The sequence below is a fragment of the Nylanderia fulva genome, unplaced genomic scaffold (assembly GCF_048542155.1).
Source record: "Nylanderia fulva isolate GAGA-0341 unplaced genomic scaffold, ASM4854215v1 Scaffold31, whole genome shotgun sequence".
Classification (NCBI taxonomy): domain Eukaryota; kingdom Metazoa; phylum Arthropoda; class Insecta; order Hymenoptera; family Formicidae; genus Nylanderia; species Nylanderia fulva.
In genome coordinates, this window is record NW_028190379.1 from 167794 (window position 1) to 187208 (window position 19415).

General features: G+C 34.6%; 1 protein-coding gene across 6 annotated transcripts in view; it reads left to right on the plus strand.

The window, feature by feature from the left end:
* Positions 1-16967, plus strand: part of LOC114938986 (uncharacterized) — a 109148-nt gene extending 92181 nt beyond the window's left edge. For all 6 annotated transcript variants that reach the window (XM_029313209.2, XM_085484713.1, XM_029313202.2 and 3 more), the window contains exons 3-10: positions 6842-7009; positions 7330-7485; positions 7710-7943; positions 8672-8901; positions 9036-9188; positions 9588-10106; positions 10234-10608; positions 11240-16967. In XM_029313209.2, coding sequence (XP_029169042.2) covers positions 6842-7009; positions 7330-7485; positions 7710-7943; positions 8672-8901; positions 9036-9188; positions 9588-10106; positions 10234-10608; positions 11240-12610 — 3206 coding nt within the window. In that variant the 3' untranslated portion in view covers positions 12611-16967. The remainder of the gene's footprint in view (positions 1-6841; positions 7010-7329; positions 7486-7709; positions 7944-8671; positions 8902-9035; positions 9189-9587; positions 10107-10233; positions 10609-11239) is intronic.
* The last annotated feature ends 2448 nt before the right edge of the window (positions 16968-19415 follow it).

The window sequence follows — 19415 nt, forward strand, 5'->3', positions numbered from 1 at the left end:
TAATTATAATTTAATTTTAATTTTAATTGCAATATTTTTATTTAATTATATTATAAATATATTATTTAGTAATATTTTATATTTTACAAAAGAACTGTAATTATTTAAATGTTTCATGTATAAAACGAATGTATAATAATGATTAAGTTATATTATTCCATAGCTGTGCATAAAATATTTCATATATAATTTGTACTGCAAAATTATATATTTCTATCTGTTATCGATGAAAATAAATTTTCAATCGCGTAGATACAGATTTAATCGATGATTGCACGTTTCTGCAGAAAAGCAACCGCACAAACACGCACTCGACAAATTTACAAGCTTGACAAAGATATAGTAAAAATATAATTAACGTATCTTTTATCGCGTTGACGACCGATTCGATCTCTTAATTATAATAACGAAATTTCAAAAGACCTCTTAATTATAATAACGAAATTTGAACAACTGCGGCAGGACGTGTATTATCACTTTCATTACCCGGAGTAATTTCTGAATATTTGTGTCGTAAAAGCTTTATCACGACGAACCGCAAATGTCCAGATAAGAACATTTTTATTCGATGCAGCGCGAAGAAAAATGCACTCGACCGAATTCGGGATATAATTTAACGTCTCGCGACGACGACAAGGATTCATTAAATTAACGGGGAGTCGAGTCACACTTGCGCATCCGTCTGTGCGATAACTTAGCTTCGAAAGCCAGAGAGTAGAAAGCTGAAATTTTTTTCAATAAATTATTATTGCGAGGAGCGACAAAAATTCGAGCGAAACTTTCGCGATCGCAGAATTTCAGATTTGATAACGCGATATCCGCGGTGTATTATTTCCCGTTTTATTTATGCTTTCGCAGCTGCTTGCACTCGCACTTAAAACGCACTCGAGGTGCTCAAGTCGTATATGTGAAATGAATATTTTACACGAAACTATCCGCATTTTTTCTTCTAAGCTAAGATTCAATTTTTGTATATAATTCTCATACACAATGCCATTTTTTTCACGATCGCATTTTAAGAAACTTGCGTTTCTTTCGAATCGGGGAACTTGTTTTCTAAATTTCTTTCTCTTCGATCAATTATAATTTCAAAGTAGTTTGTATATGAAAGTTTTTGGAGATTAATTATTAATTTATTTATTTCATATTTTGTATAGATTTTACATTTAATTATATTATTTATTTATTTTATATTATTTATTAATTAAAGATTTTATATTAATTTATTTATATTCAGAGATATTTTATTTTATTGCAATAATTATTTCGTTGATTTATGAGCTTTATCAGAGAAAGACTTGTGTATGAGAGAATTTCGGAGTAAATTTCTTTTTCTTTGATCAATTATAATTTCAAAGTAGTTTGTATATGAAAATTTTCGGAGATTAATCCGAATTTATTAATTTATTTATTTTATATTATTTTGTATTAATTTATATTTAGATTTGATATTAAATTATATTATTTATATTATTTTATTTATTAATTATAAATTTTATATTAATTTATTATTTGTATATAATTCAGAGATATTATTTTATTTTATTGCAATAATTATTCGTTGATTTATGAGCTTTATCAGAGAAAGACTTGCGTATGAGAGAATTTCGGAGTAAATTTCTCTCTCACAAACAAAGTCTTTTATTTCTTCCTTTTATTGTCAACGAAATGCATCGCAAATGTAACGTAAATCTAATAGATATACATCGAAGTTACGTAATCACATTTCTTTATTTATCCAGCATTTATCTTGTCTCGACGACCCCTTTCGATAATGGCGCAATCATAAGAGCCGTCATAAAAGTCGCTGCATTGTGCGTCTTTCCCCAATCTTCTCTATTTCCTCGTTCTTCTCCATCCCCTTGTCATATAGTAAAAGGAGATCGATACGTTTGAACGTGTATTTCTTCTTGTCAAGACGAACTGTACAAATCTTTTTGCCATTGTATAAACAAGATAAACGACAAGAGAGCTCTAAAGTCTTATCGTCATGAAAAATGACGGAATGTTTTATGAATAATACAACGAAAAGAGAATTCAATTCTGTTCCTTTCAAGAGAATACGAAAGTTTAATTGAAAAACGTCAGCTATTGATTTTTTTTATTTAGGTTCATTAATTTGTTAATTAATTTCTGTTTATTAATTCTGGTGACTTAATTTTTAATTGCAGTGTATTTGCACGTGATATTTTGATTTAATAAGAAGCAGCACGAGGAATGAGATAAACATTCTTATTAAGTCTATAATTGAGGAAAAAATTATATAATTATTGTTTTCTTATTGTTGAAAAAAAAATGAGGATATTTCTTATGGATTTTTATTCTGCAATAAATCTTAATTTCCAAGATAAATTTAATTCAAAATCACAAACTTTTATATTCTTGAAGCTTGTTTACAAAAAATAAACTTGAAATGTTTCTTTATTTAAATTCAATCCTATTTATTAAAAACAATATTAATTGTTCAATAATATTTTCACAAATTTATTTTTCATCCACATCACAAACACGTGTTAAATAATTTCTACTTGTTTGCCTAAATGTTTCTCTTTTTCATCGCCAGTCTTCGTCGTCGAAAGCGATCGATGAAGAGGTATATGAAAAAAAATGCTTGCATCTCGAAAAGCCGTAACTTACGCGTTTCCATCTCTTTCGAACGTGAATGGCCGCGGTTGTAGTGCAGAGAGAGGTTGATCCCGGTCGAGGTGTTTACGAGTCACGACCAAGTCACGATACGCTCGCGTGGCGTTGCCATAACGGTATCCCCCGATCTGCAGCAATATGCATCGATTTGCTGCATCTTGCGTGGAAAGTGCAATGCGCACGCACCGGTTTTCATTTTCATTCACCGCGCCTCTCGATTTTTTCGCCAGGATATTCCCAAAGATTATTTTCTTTCCTTCTCTCTAATAATAATTTTTTTTATTTTATTTTTAATGAATTTTAATTTTCGAATTTTAATATTTTTTTATTTCTTTCTTATTTTTGTTTATTTTTATTTATGTTATTATTTAATAATGGGTTCTCATTTATTTATGGGTTTAAATTTATTCTAAAATATTTTTAAAAAAACATTTAAATTAAGTATTTTTAATTTGTTTTTATAAATGCTTTTTTAATTTATTCTTTTGATATTTTTATATGACTTTTGAACATCCTGTAATTAATCTGCGGGCTTTTTGGATGATTTTCATCACCGAGTAAGGTGGACATTATTTTATTTAATAATAGCCTCTAATTTATTATTCGAAACATTTTATTTTTTTTTTTATGAATTTTAATTTTTAAATTTTAATATTTTTTTATTTCTTTCTCATGTCTTCTCTTTCTTATTTTTATTTATGTTATTATTTAATAATGGGTTCAAATTTATTCTAAAATATTAAAAAAAAAAACATTTAAAATATTTTTAATTAATTTTTATAAATGATTTTTTAATATATTTTTTTGATATTTTTTATATGATTTTTAATTATCCTTTTTGGATGATTTGCATTACCGAGAAAGGTGGACACCGAGACTATACGCGAGAAATTCGAGGCGGACGAGGATCGCGAATCCGCGCGATAAACGTTTGCAAGATTCTTCGGCTACTCTTTCGCATTTGCAACGTCGACGTCGGCGGTTTCGCGGTAACGTCGCGTTGCATCGCTCGTGACGATTCGTTGCGGCGATATCGTTCGCATTCCACGGGGTGCGCGTCACTTGCCAAGCCGGTCGCAAGAGGAGTCGTGTTCTCGAAAGTCGTGGAAAATTGCGCACTGAACCGCACAATGCAATCTATGTAACCACCTGCGTTCGGATGCGACGAAATATCCGCTCGAGGAACGAAGAGTATCGATCTCTATTATCATTTGTTTCGATATCTTCATGTCGAACATATTGGTTTAAAAGAGTAGAAGAAGAAAAAGATGCATAAGAAACGTGAATTTTAATATTTTAAAAAATTATCTTCTTTTAATTTACATTTATTATTAATTTATCATTGATTTTTTGTTATTTCATTGTTTTAATTTTTGTACGACTCATTAATGAAGTAAAACGATATTTTTTTTTATATCTCTGAAAAATCATTTTCTTTTAATATTCATTAATTTTTTTTATTTTTTTAATCGACGTGAATTTAAATATTTTAAAAAATTATTTTTTCTAATTTTCATTTATTATTAATTTATTATTAATTTTTCGTTATTTCTTTGTTTTAATTTTTGTACGACTCATTGATGAAATAAAACGATATTTCGTTCATATCTCTGAAAAAATCATTTTTTTTTTAATATTCCTTAATTTTTATTTGTAGACCTAATCAATAAGATTTTTATCTTAAGGATATTTTCCTTTATACATCTAGCAATTTTTGTTGCTATTTATAATTTTCTCGTCATTTAATAAAATATAAAATTAAACAAAAATTATCATATGCTTTATATAATCGTGCTTTCGTGTTATTCATCAAAAGCGGTCTTGACACTAATTCGCACACATTATTAATTAGTCGCATGGCGTGTCGCACTTTTTTTCGTGGAGATCCGACACTTACTCATGACACATATTAGTGAAACGAGGAAGAAACGTCACCGACAATGCATGTAAACCCACACGCGGCTCGGAAAAAAAATATTAACTACCATAGTTAAATTTTATAAGTTAAGTTTATATTATTTCTAAAATTTTTAGTTACTGTTTAAATTTTATTTCTAGGGTAACTAATATTTTTAATTATAATGTAACGGGAATTCCCTATTAAATTATAGCTTAAAAATACTATTATTTAGATATAATAATTAAATTTCAGATATAATAGAGGGCTACCTAAATTTTTAGCTATGAGTTTTTTTAATTATAATAGAGAAATATACCTCCAGCAATAATAATTTTTTTTTTTTTGTGCGTGCTCTCGCTTCTTTGTCAGCTTGAGACGGAGTGTCACGCCTATCATGAGTTGTGCAAATCCATGTTACGTATAATTGCTATTTTACGTCCGCCTTGATTACGAAATATCCAGCGAGAAATAAGTACGTGCTCTTGATTTTTTTTATCACGATCAGAAAAAATAAGCTTATGTCGTGTTTTATATTTATCTCTCTCCTCAGACGTTTCACAACTTTATATGCTCTTGTATTTGCACAATTGCTACGTTTAATTTAATCGCGTAATCGAGTCTGCAATCTCTGTCTTTGATAACATCGGGAGAAGAAGAGAGACTTTGGGTAGATCTTGTTTACTGATTTTTACGAAATACGACATAACATAACGGAGGATTCATATAATATATATTATGTACAGGGAAATATAAATTTTCGATCATCATATTCGTTGTTTTCCCAAGTGGATACAAGCGCGAAAGACGTCTTGTTTCTGACCCGATCGAGTTGCCAGCTGTTAATTCCGTTAATTATCGTCAGGAATTCTGCATGTGCATGTGTTATCACGTGTTGATAGGGATTCGTGATAATTACCGTTGCACGATTAGCGTGCAACAAGGGCAGATGTCGGGGATGCATTCGCGAATTTGCACGTTCACCGTTTTCCGGGAAATCTCATGGCAAGACTCTCTCAGACTTAAAATGATACGACTTAAAACATACGATCGATAAGGTGTACACAATGTCAACGCGATTATAATCGAGCTATAAATATCGCACTTATCTCTCTTTTAATGTAACTTATTGATACAAAATGTATATTCTGAAATATATATATATATATATATATATATATATATATATATAAAGTATAAAAATATATAAACATATAAAAATATAGCGGCATCCATCCAGAAGCCTTTTGCATTGATATAAAAATATATATAAAATTTATAAATATATATAATATATAAAAATATATGTATAACAAAATAAAAATATTTTATAAAATTTTGACGCACGTTATACAATGTTCGAAATTAATTAGAAATTAATTAACTTTTTATTAATTATTTCACTATAAAGAAATTATCACAGCAAATCTGTGATTTTGTACCAAGTTTGGGATAGGTACTAGGAGGCACAAAAATTTTAGTCGATAAAATTATTTTAGTTACTTTACGTAACTTTTTTGCAAAGTTTAAACAAAAAGGAGAAAACTCGCGAATTTCTTCGTTATTTTCATCTATTTGTAAAAAGTTCAAGCGTTAAAAAAAATTCAATTTTTATATTATACTATACAGCAAAGATTCAACTTTCAGAATCTATTTTTAAAATTGCAGTACGATGATTTTTAACAGAGTTATGAACGATTAAAGTGAAAATGACATTTTCTATCCAATTTGCGATAACTTGATAGGGAAAGATCGAAATTTAAATTTTAAAAAACGATTTTACAGGGAAAACTTCAGGCTTTAACGTGAAAATGTCAAAAACTGTTTTTCAAATCTTCTTGTGTATGCGACATGTCTACAAAGTGAGAAAACATTTTTTCCATTTCGTTATGTTCATTCTCTGTATGTAAAAAATATCAGAATTAAAGAAAATTAAAAAAGCTACGACCTTTCGAAAGTAGAGATTTCAAGCTTTAAAATCCTTTTTTAAAATTTAAATTATCATTTTTCAAAACAAAGTTACAGCTATTTTAAATTTGCTTATTTTGTGGACAATTTTTTGATCCCTTAATTATTTTGAGGAGTGTATATTAAAATTAAAATATGATATAAATTGAGAATGTTATATTATTGAATTATTAAAAATATTATAAGAATATTATATTATACGATTTATTATATTATATTATAAGAATATTATATAAAAATTAATATGCATATCACGTTTTTTGATGGAACGATGACAGCTTAAAATATGAAGTATGCAAATTAAAAATAATTCGATGAACCGTATTTTTGCAGATTCCCAGGATGTCGATCTGGACGCGATCCTCGGTGAATTGTGTGCCCTGGAACGACGCTGTGACGGTGATATTGCCTCCACTCCTGCGCCAGATGCACAAAGGCCAGGACGACCCAGCAGCGCGAGAATCAATCCGGGTGATAGCACTGACATCAAAAATGAAGGAGGTACATGACAATGTTTTTCACAATTTTACAATATTTTCTCACTTTTGTATAATTAAAACAATAATTTATTACAAAACAGAGATAATTTATACAGAAAGAGTGATAATGTATATTTTACTTTTAAAAATATATTTATAAATGTATTATAAAATATTTACTTAATATATGTATATATAAAATGAATTATATAAAATGTACATATGAATATATATTATTATGGAATGCTTAATATTTATACATGATGGTTTTTTGAGATAAAACATTTTCAATCTATTTTTAATGCACTATTTTGATTCCCTTATCATGCTTTTATTATATAGGTATTCGCACTGATAGTCCCGACAATGACAGCGCGTTCTCAGACACGGTGTCTATGTTATCCAGCGAAAGTTCGGCAAGCAGTAGCGGTTCCGGACACATACCACCTCAGACTGCCATACACACAGCCCCTCAACAGCAGCCGCATCAACTTGTTGGTGAGTCTCCACTTTTAGAACGATTTAATTTCATTATATTTTTGTTCTATTTTTTATTTTTTAATTTAATTTTTTATTTTTTTAAACAGTTATACGCATATTTTCTTATATATCTCCATAATATTTTTCCTATGTACGATTAAATGATACACTCTCGGAGAGTGAAATGTACGATACTTATATTTGCGCAGATGCGATTGTACGCGATATTCTTATCGTTGCAGATGCAGCGAGCAGAGCGAAGGCGGAGAAGATCCGTCTGGCGCTGGAAAAGATGCGCGAGGCGAGCGTGCAGAAGCTCTTCATCAAAGCGTTCACGCTGGACGGAAGCGGTAAGAGCCTCCTGGTCGACGAAGGGATGAGCGTCGCACACGTGTGCAGGCTGCTCGCGGACAAGAACCACGTGCCGATGGATCCGAAATGGGCCGTGGTCGAGCATCTGCCGGATCTCTTCATGGGTGAGTCTGTCGTCTTCGTCACTTGCCAGCTGGTGACGCAATAGTCCACGGACAATATTTATTCACTACATTAGGCTTTAACGCTGACCTCGGTTTTCAATTATTTGTTAACACTCAGTCTATGTTTTCTCCTTTTCTTGATATTTAATATATAACATTTTTTTACTTTATGTAATTATGTATTTTATTATTTTGTTATATATAATTTTTTATTATGAATAATATTTAAAAATATATATTTATATTATTTATTTTCTTATAATACATAGTATAATATATTATACTATATTATATATTATATAAGTGATATATATATATATATATATATATATATATGTATTGATATATATATTAATATATTATACTACAATTAGTATAGTATAGTATCTATTACTATATTATATAAGTATATATAGTATAGTATAGTATATACTATAATATAGTAGTATAGTAGTATAATAATAGTATAGTAGTAGTATAGTAGTATAATAATAGTATAGTGGTATAATAATGATATAGTAGTATAGTAGTATAATAATAATATAGTAGTAGTATAGTAGTAATATATATGTATATGTAAAATATAATAATAATACACAATTCTATTATATTTAATAATATTTAATATATTAAATATCTGCTTTTTTTACTACTTCTTCAGCTATTTACTCAGAAATCTCAGGCGAATTATTTAGAACGAGTAACGAATGAGCTGACGAATCTTTCAGAGAGGGTTTACGAGGACCACGAGTTACTGGTGGAGAATCTTCTGCTGTGGACCAGAGATTCTAAGAACAAGCTGCTCTTCGTCGAGAGACCGGATAAGACCCAGCTATTTCTCACGCCCGAGCGATTTCTTCTCGGTCCCTCGGATCGAGGCGGGGGCGAATACGACGATCACTCGAGAAACATTCTATTGGAGGAGTTCTTCTCGAGCAGCAACGTCGGCGTGCCCGAGGTAAGAGACGATGTGTTTTACGATCTCCTCGCGTCTTGGCAACCCAAGACCTAGCAAAGTACATATATGTATATACTCCGATAACTAATTCGCGTTGGCTTCTCTTTTTCATCGATTGCTCGACTCGCTTCCAGGTCGAGGGTCCACTGTACTTGAAGTCGGATAGCAAAAAGGGCTGGAAAAGGTATCACTTTATTCTGCGAGCCTCCGGTCTTTATTACTGGCCGAAGGAGAAGGCGCGCACCGCTCGGGATCTCGTTTGTCTCGCGACATTCGACGTTAATCAGGTTCGTTATAATTCAACATGTGTAAAAAAATGCTTCAACGATTGTAAATTGTTTGTATTTCTTCTACTATTATATTTTAGGACACCTGGTCAGATATCTTCTCCTTTTATATAAAACTCTTCATTCTTATATAGAGAATAATCAGCGCTACCATCCAGTCACTTTTTGTCACTTTTTTTTTAAATCGACATAAGTTAAACATAAGAGTTTTTCTATTCGTATTTTTGCTGTCTTGTCTGATAGGTAATAATTTTTACTTGCTTATTTTAGGAATAAATATTAGATATTAGAAATAGAGACTATTTAAAAATAATAAAATTGGAAAACTTACAAATACGAATTCTTTACTAGTTCTTTATATAGAGAATATTATTGTACAACTATGCTGTGTTAAACCAGGTTTATTACGGCGTCGGTTGGCGAAAGAAATACAAGGCGCCCACGGATTTCTGCTTTGCCATCAAGCACCCGCGACTGCAGCAGCCCAAGTCTACCAAGTACATCAAGTTTCTCTGCGCGGAGGACAACACCTCCCTGGAGCGATGGATGGTCGGTATTCGCGTTGCCAAGTACGGCAGGCAGCTGATGGAGAACTATCGGGCGTTGGTGGACGAGTTGGCTCAGGAGGATCTGGATCTGCTGGCTCACGCCAGATCGTGCTCGGTCAGCTCCATCGCCACGCCGCCAAATCAAACTCAGTACAACACGACGAACGACAACGCGAGGCAGTTTGCGGAGAACGTGAGGCAGCACAGCAACGAAACGACAATCGTCTCCTCGACGAGGCAATACGACGCTAGCCAGAGGCAGAGCTACAACAATCCGGAACAACGGCAAAGCTTTGACGGCAGGCTCAGCAGAGCGAGCAGTTCCAGCTCCAGCGGATGCTTGTCTGACGGGGCGCCGAGTAGCTGTGAGGTATTTGATTGATATAATAATGAGAGAAGTCTACGAAAGTAACTATTCATTGCTGCTTTTTGTAAAATAGTCACCTGCATAATTATCTGTTTCTAACTATTGTTGTTTTTATTAATTGCACCGATAGGTGGCCTTCGAGTGCGGCGAGTTTCCAACCGGCACGATAAAACGAAAACCGTCTATGAATCCGAAACTGCCCCTTACGTCGATCACAAGACAGTTGAAGGAGGTCGGCGAGACTGTGCGGGACGAGCCAGACTCTTGTCCGAGTCCGACGAGCTCGGGATCCGGGACACTAACGAGAAGACACAGTCGCCGACGAAGCGGGACCGATTCCGACGGATCCGGAACTCTGAAGAGACATCATAGATCTGGAAACGCGACGCCCGTTAGTCCAGTACCGCCTGGCACACCTGTAAGAGAGAGAACGAGCCCTATGGGCTACAGCAGGTCGGAGAGTCAGGAATCCAAGACACCGACGAGTCCCATGCAAGCGTGTATGGTGAGTATACTAATGTCCCTATAATAACACATTTCTGAAAGATATTCAGGAGATATCCAGAGGACATTCGAACGTCTTCAGGATATGTGTGCTGTCAGGGGTAATTTTCATATTAACGAAGAGTATACAGGGTGTCCCATTTTAATGTCCCACCCCAAATAAGTTTTTTATTTTTGATTGTAGAAAAAAATGTTTCAGACAAAAGTTGTATGGTTTCGAGGAGGTGCCATTAGTTTGACCTTGAATAGTTGCTTGAAGGTTACGTAAAGGTCACCTTGAAATGAGGAGATCTTGTCTTATAACTCAAAAAGTACTTGAGAAAAATAGTTTCATTATAGTGTTTTCGAAAGCTCTCGATGTCAGCTACAAGAATATGTAATGAAAAGTAAGTTGTTCCATTTAAGAAATTAAAGATAACTATCAAGCAACTAATCAAGGTCAAACTAATGGCACCACCTTATGTCCTTCTTGAAACCATACAACTTTTGTCTAAAACATTTTTTTTCTACAATCAAAAATAAAAAAATTTATTTGGAATGGGACATTAAAATGGAACATCCTGTATATGACTTTTTGGTGATCTCTCGGACTATATCTCGATAAGAGGAATAACGAGTTTTCCATTACGCAGATGGATTCGATCACGTCACTGCCGCCGCCACCATCGCCGTCGAGAGTCGTCGAGGAAGTCGAGTCCGACAACGAGCCGCTTCCGCCGCCGCCACCCGAGATGTTCCGATCGAATCTCTCCTTGGACTCTCTGCCGCCGCCACCGGCGCCCGGCGAGCTTCCGGTTTGCAACACGCCGGAACTCACGGGCTCCTCTCTGAGCCTGGTCTCGCTGCCGCCGCCGCCCAGTCCGCTGGTGGGCGAAACCGGAACGATACGTCGCGCCAGACCCAGCAAGCAGTCCACCCCTACGAACTCTATAACTCCCGAAGGCACCCCTACGCACAATCCCAGGCCGCAGTCGAATCAGATGTACGTGAACGCCAATAGTGTCGCGCTGAACAGCAACTCGGTCCAGAACAACAGTCAGAACTCGAGCACGGCGAATAGTACCGCCAACTCCGTATCCTCCCCTCCGCATAGTTCCTACCCAGGATCGACGGCGAGCACGCCGACTTACAACCCGAGTTCGCCGAACTTTGCGTCGCCGCCTCCGTTTGTCCCTCCACCGGCTTACGGCACTCAGCCGCAGCAGCAAGTCAATTCCCAAAGCCTCGGTAGGCAGAACTCGAAGGTCGAGCCTATGTACGCGAGTCATCAGCCCAACCACAACACGATCCAACCGATCAGGCCGAATCCCAACATGGACACGGTTCGGCGCAGCGCTATGAAGCAAGGAAGCGGGCATTACGCGACGCCGCCGTACCTGGCGGAGCTGAAGGCCGCCTCCAGTCCTCAACCTCAGCGCCGGGTGACCATACAGGAGCCACCGACGTCGCCCAAGTCGAAGACCGGCACCGGCAAGAAGATCTCGTTTAATCTACCGCCCCAGCAGGACTCCGGTAGTCCAGCTCTGCCACAGCGAAAGCCGACACCACCCAGGAGGTCCGACAGCACCAGGCTGACGTCGCCGAAGAAGCTTGCGGCGTCCGACCAGGCGCCGCCGGGCGACTTTCTGAAGGATCTTCAGCGAGTGATGAGGAAGAAGTGGCAGGTCGCGCAGAAGTGCAAGCTGGACTCGACGACGACGCCGCACGAGGTGCTCGGCTTCCGGGATCCGCCGCCCGCCGTCGCGGATTACAGGGAGACCAACGTGTCCAACTGGGTGCAGGAGCACTACGGCGCGGACAATCTCTACGAGAACGTTTACGCGACGGATCCACACGCCCCGGTCGAGTATGCCTCCAGTCCGGCCCGGCAGCCGTCGGTTAGGTTCGCCGACGAGAATCGCAGCATGAACATTGTGAACGCGATCGCAGGGAAAAGGAGGCCGCCGCCGCCGCCGCCGAAACGGGCCGAGACCACGCATCTCACCACCAGGGCGATGCACTGACAATAGCAGATAATCCAGCCCCATCCCGAGAGGCGATGGTACTGCTGTCTCTGCGGCTGGTGGAAGGAATGAGTTTCTCATCCGTTCTTCCGGGACACGCCGGCGACTCTAGGTCGAGTTCGTTCGCTGCGCCTTGCTGTTTCCGGAGAATCGTCGACGGGGAAACCGCCAGGGAAAGGTTGTATAGTTTCGCTGCGTTACTTTGTTGCCGGACTTTATGCTGATGTCCACTTTGGGAGGAATATTGAGAGAAGTTAATATTTGTCAAGTGAATTCTGGACGTCTCTCTCTCTCTCTTCGCTCGTAAACAGTTCCATGGGAAGGACTGGATCGAGGGAAAATTTATGCAAGCGTCGCTCGATCAGAGGAAGATGTTCGGATTACAAATAATGAGATTACTGATGGAAGTCCCGACGGAGGATTAACGAGGGGATGAATTTTCGATGAACCGTCCTTACCGGAAGGCTCTCTGATCTAGCCAGCGGAGCTAAACCGGAAGCTACGTGAATGCTCTGTCGAGCCAAGCAACGAATTGAACTGAACGAGCCAGCGATAGTGAAGTCGATTAGTACACAAGGAATACTGCCGCACATACATACAAAGGATGTGATATAAACCGTAAGCGCGTACATCCTCGCGTGTGATCCAAGGAAAATGGAGGAAAAAGGGAACCAGCAACGCGAACTAGAACGCACAACGCGCGAGTTCTCTTTTGTTATACGCATATTTTATAACCGCTAACTGCCTCTGCGTCTGCGATTCTCTCAAGTATACTTGGATGTGTGATAAATTAAATATAAAGTAAAAGAAGTAATCTAAATATTCTATGAAAGAAGTAATCTATATAATATATGCGGATGATCCGTTCGAATGTTCTCGAGTTTAATATTTATTCAAATTAGTGATCATCTCTGAATATACAATAATTGTCCGATTTATCTAATTTAATAAATAATTTATCCAAGTTTCATATTTGCTCTTCAAGGATATTGCAAAAAATATTTTACGATGCATATATGCTTGAAAAAAAATGGAATAAAATTATATATATTTTATTCGACAAGTTCTTTGTTCGTTTTCTGTTTTTTTTTCTTTTTGAGCTAAAGAGCTTACTTGAAGATTCGGATTGTATTCCCAAAGATTACGATAACGACAGGAGAATATATAATTATATTCTAATATAAACTGCAGAGGGAAAGTCGCCGCGCGAAGCGGAATCGATCTCAGTTTGGAAGCCGGATTTCCTCGCTTGTTGTTTCTTTCGCAGCGACATAAAAAGAGAGAATAAACATAAAAGAAAAGAGAGATCAACTTCGCCGGACTCCTTTCGTGCAAGCATGCGTCCAATTGCGATCACATCCCTTGTGCATATAGATATATATGTATATACATATAAAACTGAGTAAATAACGCGAGACCACATTTTACATCGGTATATCGACTTGATGTGCTGTAACGTGTAGTTGTATCATACGATATGATGATTTGGATGATGCGATCCGTAGCCGAACGTGGGAATGACGTAACGATAAACTCTTTCTCGCTCGTCGTCAAGTAGATCTCGTTTTGATGCGGTGCTTTTTCGTTCGACGAGGGAGTAAAAAACCGAGAGACATTGATCCGAGAGTCAGCTGAAGATTGAAAACAAAAAACGAGAGAGATAACGAAACTTTCCGATAATCATCGATAGTGTCCAGAGGGATTCTAGAGTCTAGATAGATAGAACAAGTACTTTAAATACTTGAAGTAGAGCTGCCAGGATGAACGTCGCGCTTTATCAATCATCCTTATATTCTGGGCTTTGGTTCATCTTGGCAGGATTATTTCTCATTTCGAGTGTCCGATTTCTAGAATCGAATAAGGATGTTGCAAGGAAGCGAAATATGTGCGCCTTGAACGTGTTTGTCAAGATCGTCAATGGCAAAGAAGATGTAATCACCGATGACGATGACGATGATGATAATGATGATGACGATAATGATGATGATGATGATATGATGATGATGATGATGATGATGATGATGATGATGATGATGATGATGATGATGATGATGATGACGACGATGACGATGACGATGATAATGATGATGATGATGATGATGATGATGATGATAATGATAATGATAATGATAATGATGATAATGATGATGATGATGATGATGATGATGATGATGATGATGATGATGATGATGATGATGATGATGATCATCTTCAGCAACGACTAGCTGAGCCTTTCCGAGGTTGCGTAGCTGACGTAGTTTTTATATCTCGATTTGTATCACGTTTTCGAAGAAGGTTTCACATGACTTTTCGATTTTACGGAGAAGAGCATCTGTATCGTCGAATTTTTGATATATGTGTAAAAAGAAATCACTCGAGGGAGCCTGTTTGTATGCGTAGAAAGTATTTCGTAAGAACAAACGTCATCATTTTAATACGCAAAAATATTTCGCCACATCTCGAACTCTCATCTTAGCAAATCACCAGTTTTTGGATACCATTTATCGAATTTTTCCCAATTTTCTAAAAAGATAAAATGTGTCCGCGCGTGAGGACCCTCTCTTCCCGATTTTATAAAACATTTATACACGTATTTATACGCGAACCGAATTTTTAAAGCATCTTTTTCACGCCGTGCCTGTGCGCGAAAAACTTTTCCTCCACTTCCTCCTCGAAGGAGATATATATATACATATATTCGCACCCGATTTTTCGCCCCGTCAAAAGGCTCTCTCGAGCGAGCTACGAAACTAAGAAAAAAAAAGAACACACAAATCGCGAGTTATTACATAATAATAATAATAAGCCGAAAGACTAACTTGGAAAAGCGGAAAAACCGTCGACATGTGGTGTGATCGATTTTCATTGTATTTCCCGCACATATTACGAGCGCGCGGTTTAATCAAACTGAACCAATAATAAATATATAAATGCATTTTTGAGACTAATATACCGAGATATTTTACGGAGACTAAGCCTGAATGTGTGTGCCAGACTGAGGATGACTTTTCATATACTATATATGCGAAAATTTCGAAAAAAATGTTTCTTTTTCAACGAGTAAAGCGGAGTGTCGGTTCCTCTATGCTTGGACATTTTTTTTTCTCTCGTCAAAAGAGATTTCAATGTATTCGGTACACTTTACGTTAAACTTTTTTTTCAATTATTCTAATGTAATTTTATTAACTTTTTTTTAAATCTGTTTCGAGGTGATGAAACAAATTTTTCTGTCTTTTATTGTAATTTTTATTTTGATATAATCAAATGTAACACGCTGCGCCGATTTATCATCCAAGCGAACTGATATTCGGGAATATAATATAAACTGGCGTGCTTCTCTTTTGTACTCGTACATTTTTTTTTAAGAAATTTTCGCCGAGCTGAGAATAAATACGACCGATGCATTTTAATGCAGGTAGCTGTAATATTCGATGCTGCCTGTCACTTAATTTTTGGAACGAAAGTGTTTAATTAATCGTTCTCTCGTTCGAGTAAATAATTTTTCATTTGATTAATATAAGCTCTCGAGATCAGTGCAATTAAATAAGAAAAGAATAAGTTGATTAGGAACTTCGAAATATCGATATTGTACCAATTATTATCAGGAATAATTAATACTTCGATTAATTGTATTTTTTTTTTTATAATCGATTACGTCGACATTTGTAAAGTTAAGAATAATCTTCGTTTTGTTCCATGAAATCAGCTTCTACGAGCAAGTTTAATGTATACGAGACAAATGTTTAAATAATTGCGTTATTTTTTCGAAAATAAGGACGAATAAAAAATCGATCCTGATTTATATATTGTATGTCGTAGCGTATCTTTTTCTGATTTATATATTCTAAATTGTACGTATAAATCTGTAAATAATATTTGTAACAATATTGAGGCACCACGAGAGCAAAAAAAATTGTTGTCAACGATGTAGACACATTTGCGTTATTTAATGAGAAGAGAAACGAGGGGACGAGTGTAAGATTTTTTCGAGCTTTCGAGCCTTGCGTATGGGCTGCATAAAATTAATTTAATCAATTTATAGAGAGATCGCTCCTCGATCAGTTATCGCGAGGACGTTGTTGCGTTTGTGCAAAAAAAAATCGATTTCGATATAGCTTAATTACTTATTTAGACCCTTAGATGATTGCAAGTTGGATACATTCTTTGTGCAGGTGTGTTTAAAAAAAAAAAAAAGGAAGAAATTGCGACAATATCATTATTTCTGTGACTCTCGACGCCAGTTGTTTAGATATGGACTCTACCGGACGAACAAAGAAATGCGCAGCAGTTGAAATATATAATTATAGGTATTATATTCATGTTTTTATGTAAATAAATTTTTGGTATATTTCAATGATCGACGACTTGTCTTTTATTCCATTAATTCCGCCTCATATTCCTCGATATTTCTTATAGATGAACGATGATTTACATAATAATATATTTCTTTCTTTCTTATAAACAATAGTAAGTATCGTATCTCTTATATTTTATAATATAAATTTTTCGCGAACAATATTGTCGTAATAATTTTATAAGATTTTTAAATATACAATGTAATTATATGTAATATATAATAAAAATTATTTAAAAAAATATAAAAATTAGCTGACATTATTACATTACAATCATGTTATATAAGTTTTTAGAAAAATTACTTAATGCCATTATTTTTATTTTATGAAATAAATAAAAAATTATTTTAAAACTGGCTAATAATTAGCTAAGAGTTTTATATTGTAAAGTTCAAAATCTCTCTCTTCTCACATTTTACTAACCATTGATAATACTGACAGTTGATAATACAAAAAACCCTATTTTTAATATAAATGACAATTAGAAACACAGAAAGAATTATTTAAAAAATTATAAAATTTTCTCCAATAAAAAATTTATAGGTACTTCATAATTTGCTATTTTGATCAAATCAAACTTCAAATCCCAATTTTGTTAATTATATGTGTAAAATAAACATTGAAAAATAAAAATGTCTTTCTAATTTAAAAGGACTTTCGAGAGAGATTTTGTATATTTCTCACACGAATAGAAGATAAAAAATATTTTCGCGCGATACTCTCATCCCTTTTTTCTCCTCCTGCTCCAGCGACACATAAGTGGCAAAAAGGTGTGCGTTTCCGGTCATAAAAGTGCCTTAATAAAAAGTTCTCGTTTTTAATATTCTCAAAGCATATAAGGGGAAGATGCACATAAACTTTTCCCCAATATCGAGTTTTACTTGCTTTCCCAGATTCGCTGGGGCCTAAAACTAGCTTTGATATATATATATATATATATATATATATATATATATATATATATATAAGTACACGTACATACTCTTGTTTTTATTATAATATATTAACGATAGTCCGCAGTCATGACACATAACTCATCTGTCGTGTTCTTTGTTGGCGATCGGCTCGCAATTAAGTCGCTCGATAAATTCACGATAAGAGAGCGATCGCGTTGAATCATCCGGCCTCGAGATTTGGAGAAAAATCGATTAGCAGGCGGAATATATCATCTGTATAAATGAGGCATTCATCGCTACACACACATAGATATATTGTAGCGGAAATTGTTAAAAAAAGTGATATCGCTCGATGCTTGAAATTAAAAATGTGTTTTAGTCTCATTTTCCAACTTAATCACGTTAATCCTCTTCTTTCTAATTACAGCTCCGAATTTTTTCACACTTGAAAGAAATTAATATTACTATTTATATTATATATTATTTATAAAATTTATATTATATATAAATTAATATTAATATTACTATTACTATTAATATTAATATTAATATTATATATTTCTTTTTTAAAGAAGAAAAAATGCAGAGTACACCTAAATAAAATAGAAATCCAAGCATCTCATAATCATTTAATTTAATTTGTTACACGCAAGATTTTTAATTGATTGAATTATAAAAAAATAATTTATAGAAACAGGAAGCCTGTACATGAATCGCGATATACATATATTTTTTTCAATGATCTCTAACATTTCTCTTTAACCTATATTTCTATGTCGTTAAATAATTTCGATTAATTATATGCAAGGCATATTATCAGCAAGTCATTTGCTGACAAAAAATGATTCAATGGAGACTTAAAGTATCTATCTGTGTTTGCTTTTATTATTATTTTATATTTATTAAAAATAAGTATTTTGTTAACTAAAAAATGCGCAACTATTATAATTTTAATTGTATGTTATAGATATGAGTGGTATATTAAGATTATTTTATCTTAATTATACACCTTTTTTCTATCTCTGTCTTTATCTTGAACATTTCGAATTTAAAATTACCCAGAAATTATCTCATGAATTACATATGATGAGTAATATGATGAGCATAACATATGATGAGTAAAATTGTTAAAATTGGGAGACGCTTCCGTAGTAAAAGTTACAGGAAGACAGTCGATTTTTAATGTGTCGGTATTCTGTATCAATACATTCACTTCGCTCACAAAATACAAACTATGATAATCTGTATGATTTCGTATTATTTTTATGATAGGACAATGCGTTTCCAATTGCCTATTATTTATTATTCGAATTGCAAAATGTGTTTTTCCTACAGCAGTATCAATTTCTTCCAAAAAATGCAGCAAACTTTGGCTAAATTTACACAAAATGTAAAATATATAAAAGAACATTAGAAATATGTTAAAATTGTTTGTATAATTATATATATATATATATATATATTATATATATTATATTTATATTATGATAATAAGGAATATAACAATTTTGAATAAAATTTAAAATTTTATTCAATTTTTTAGGCATTACTAGC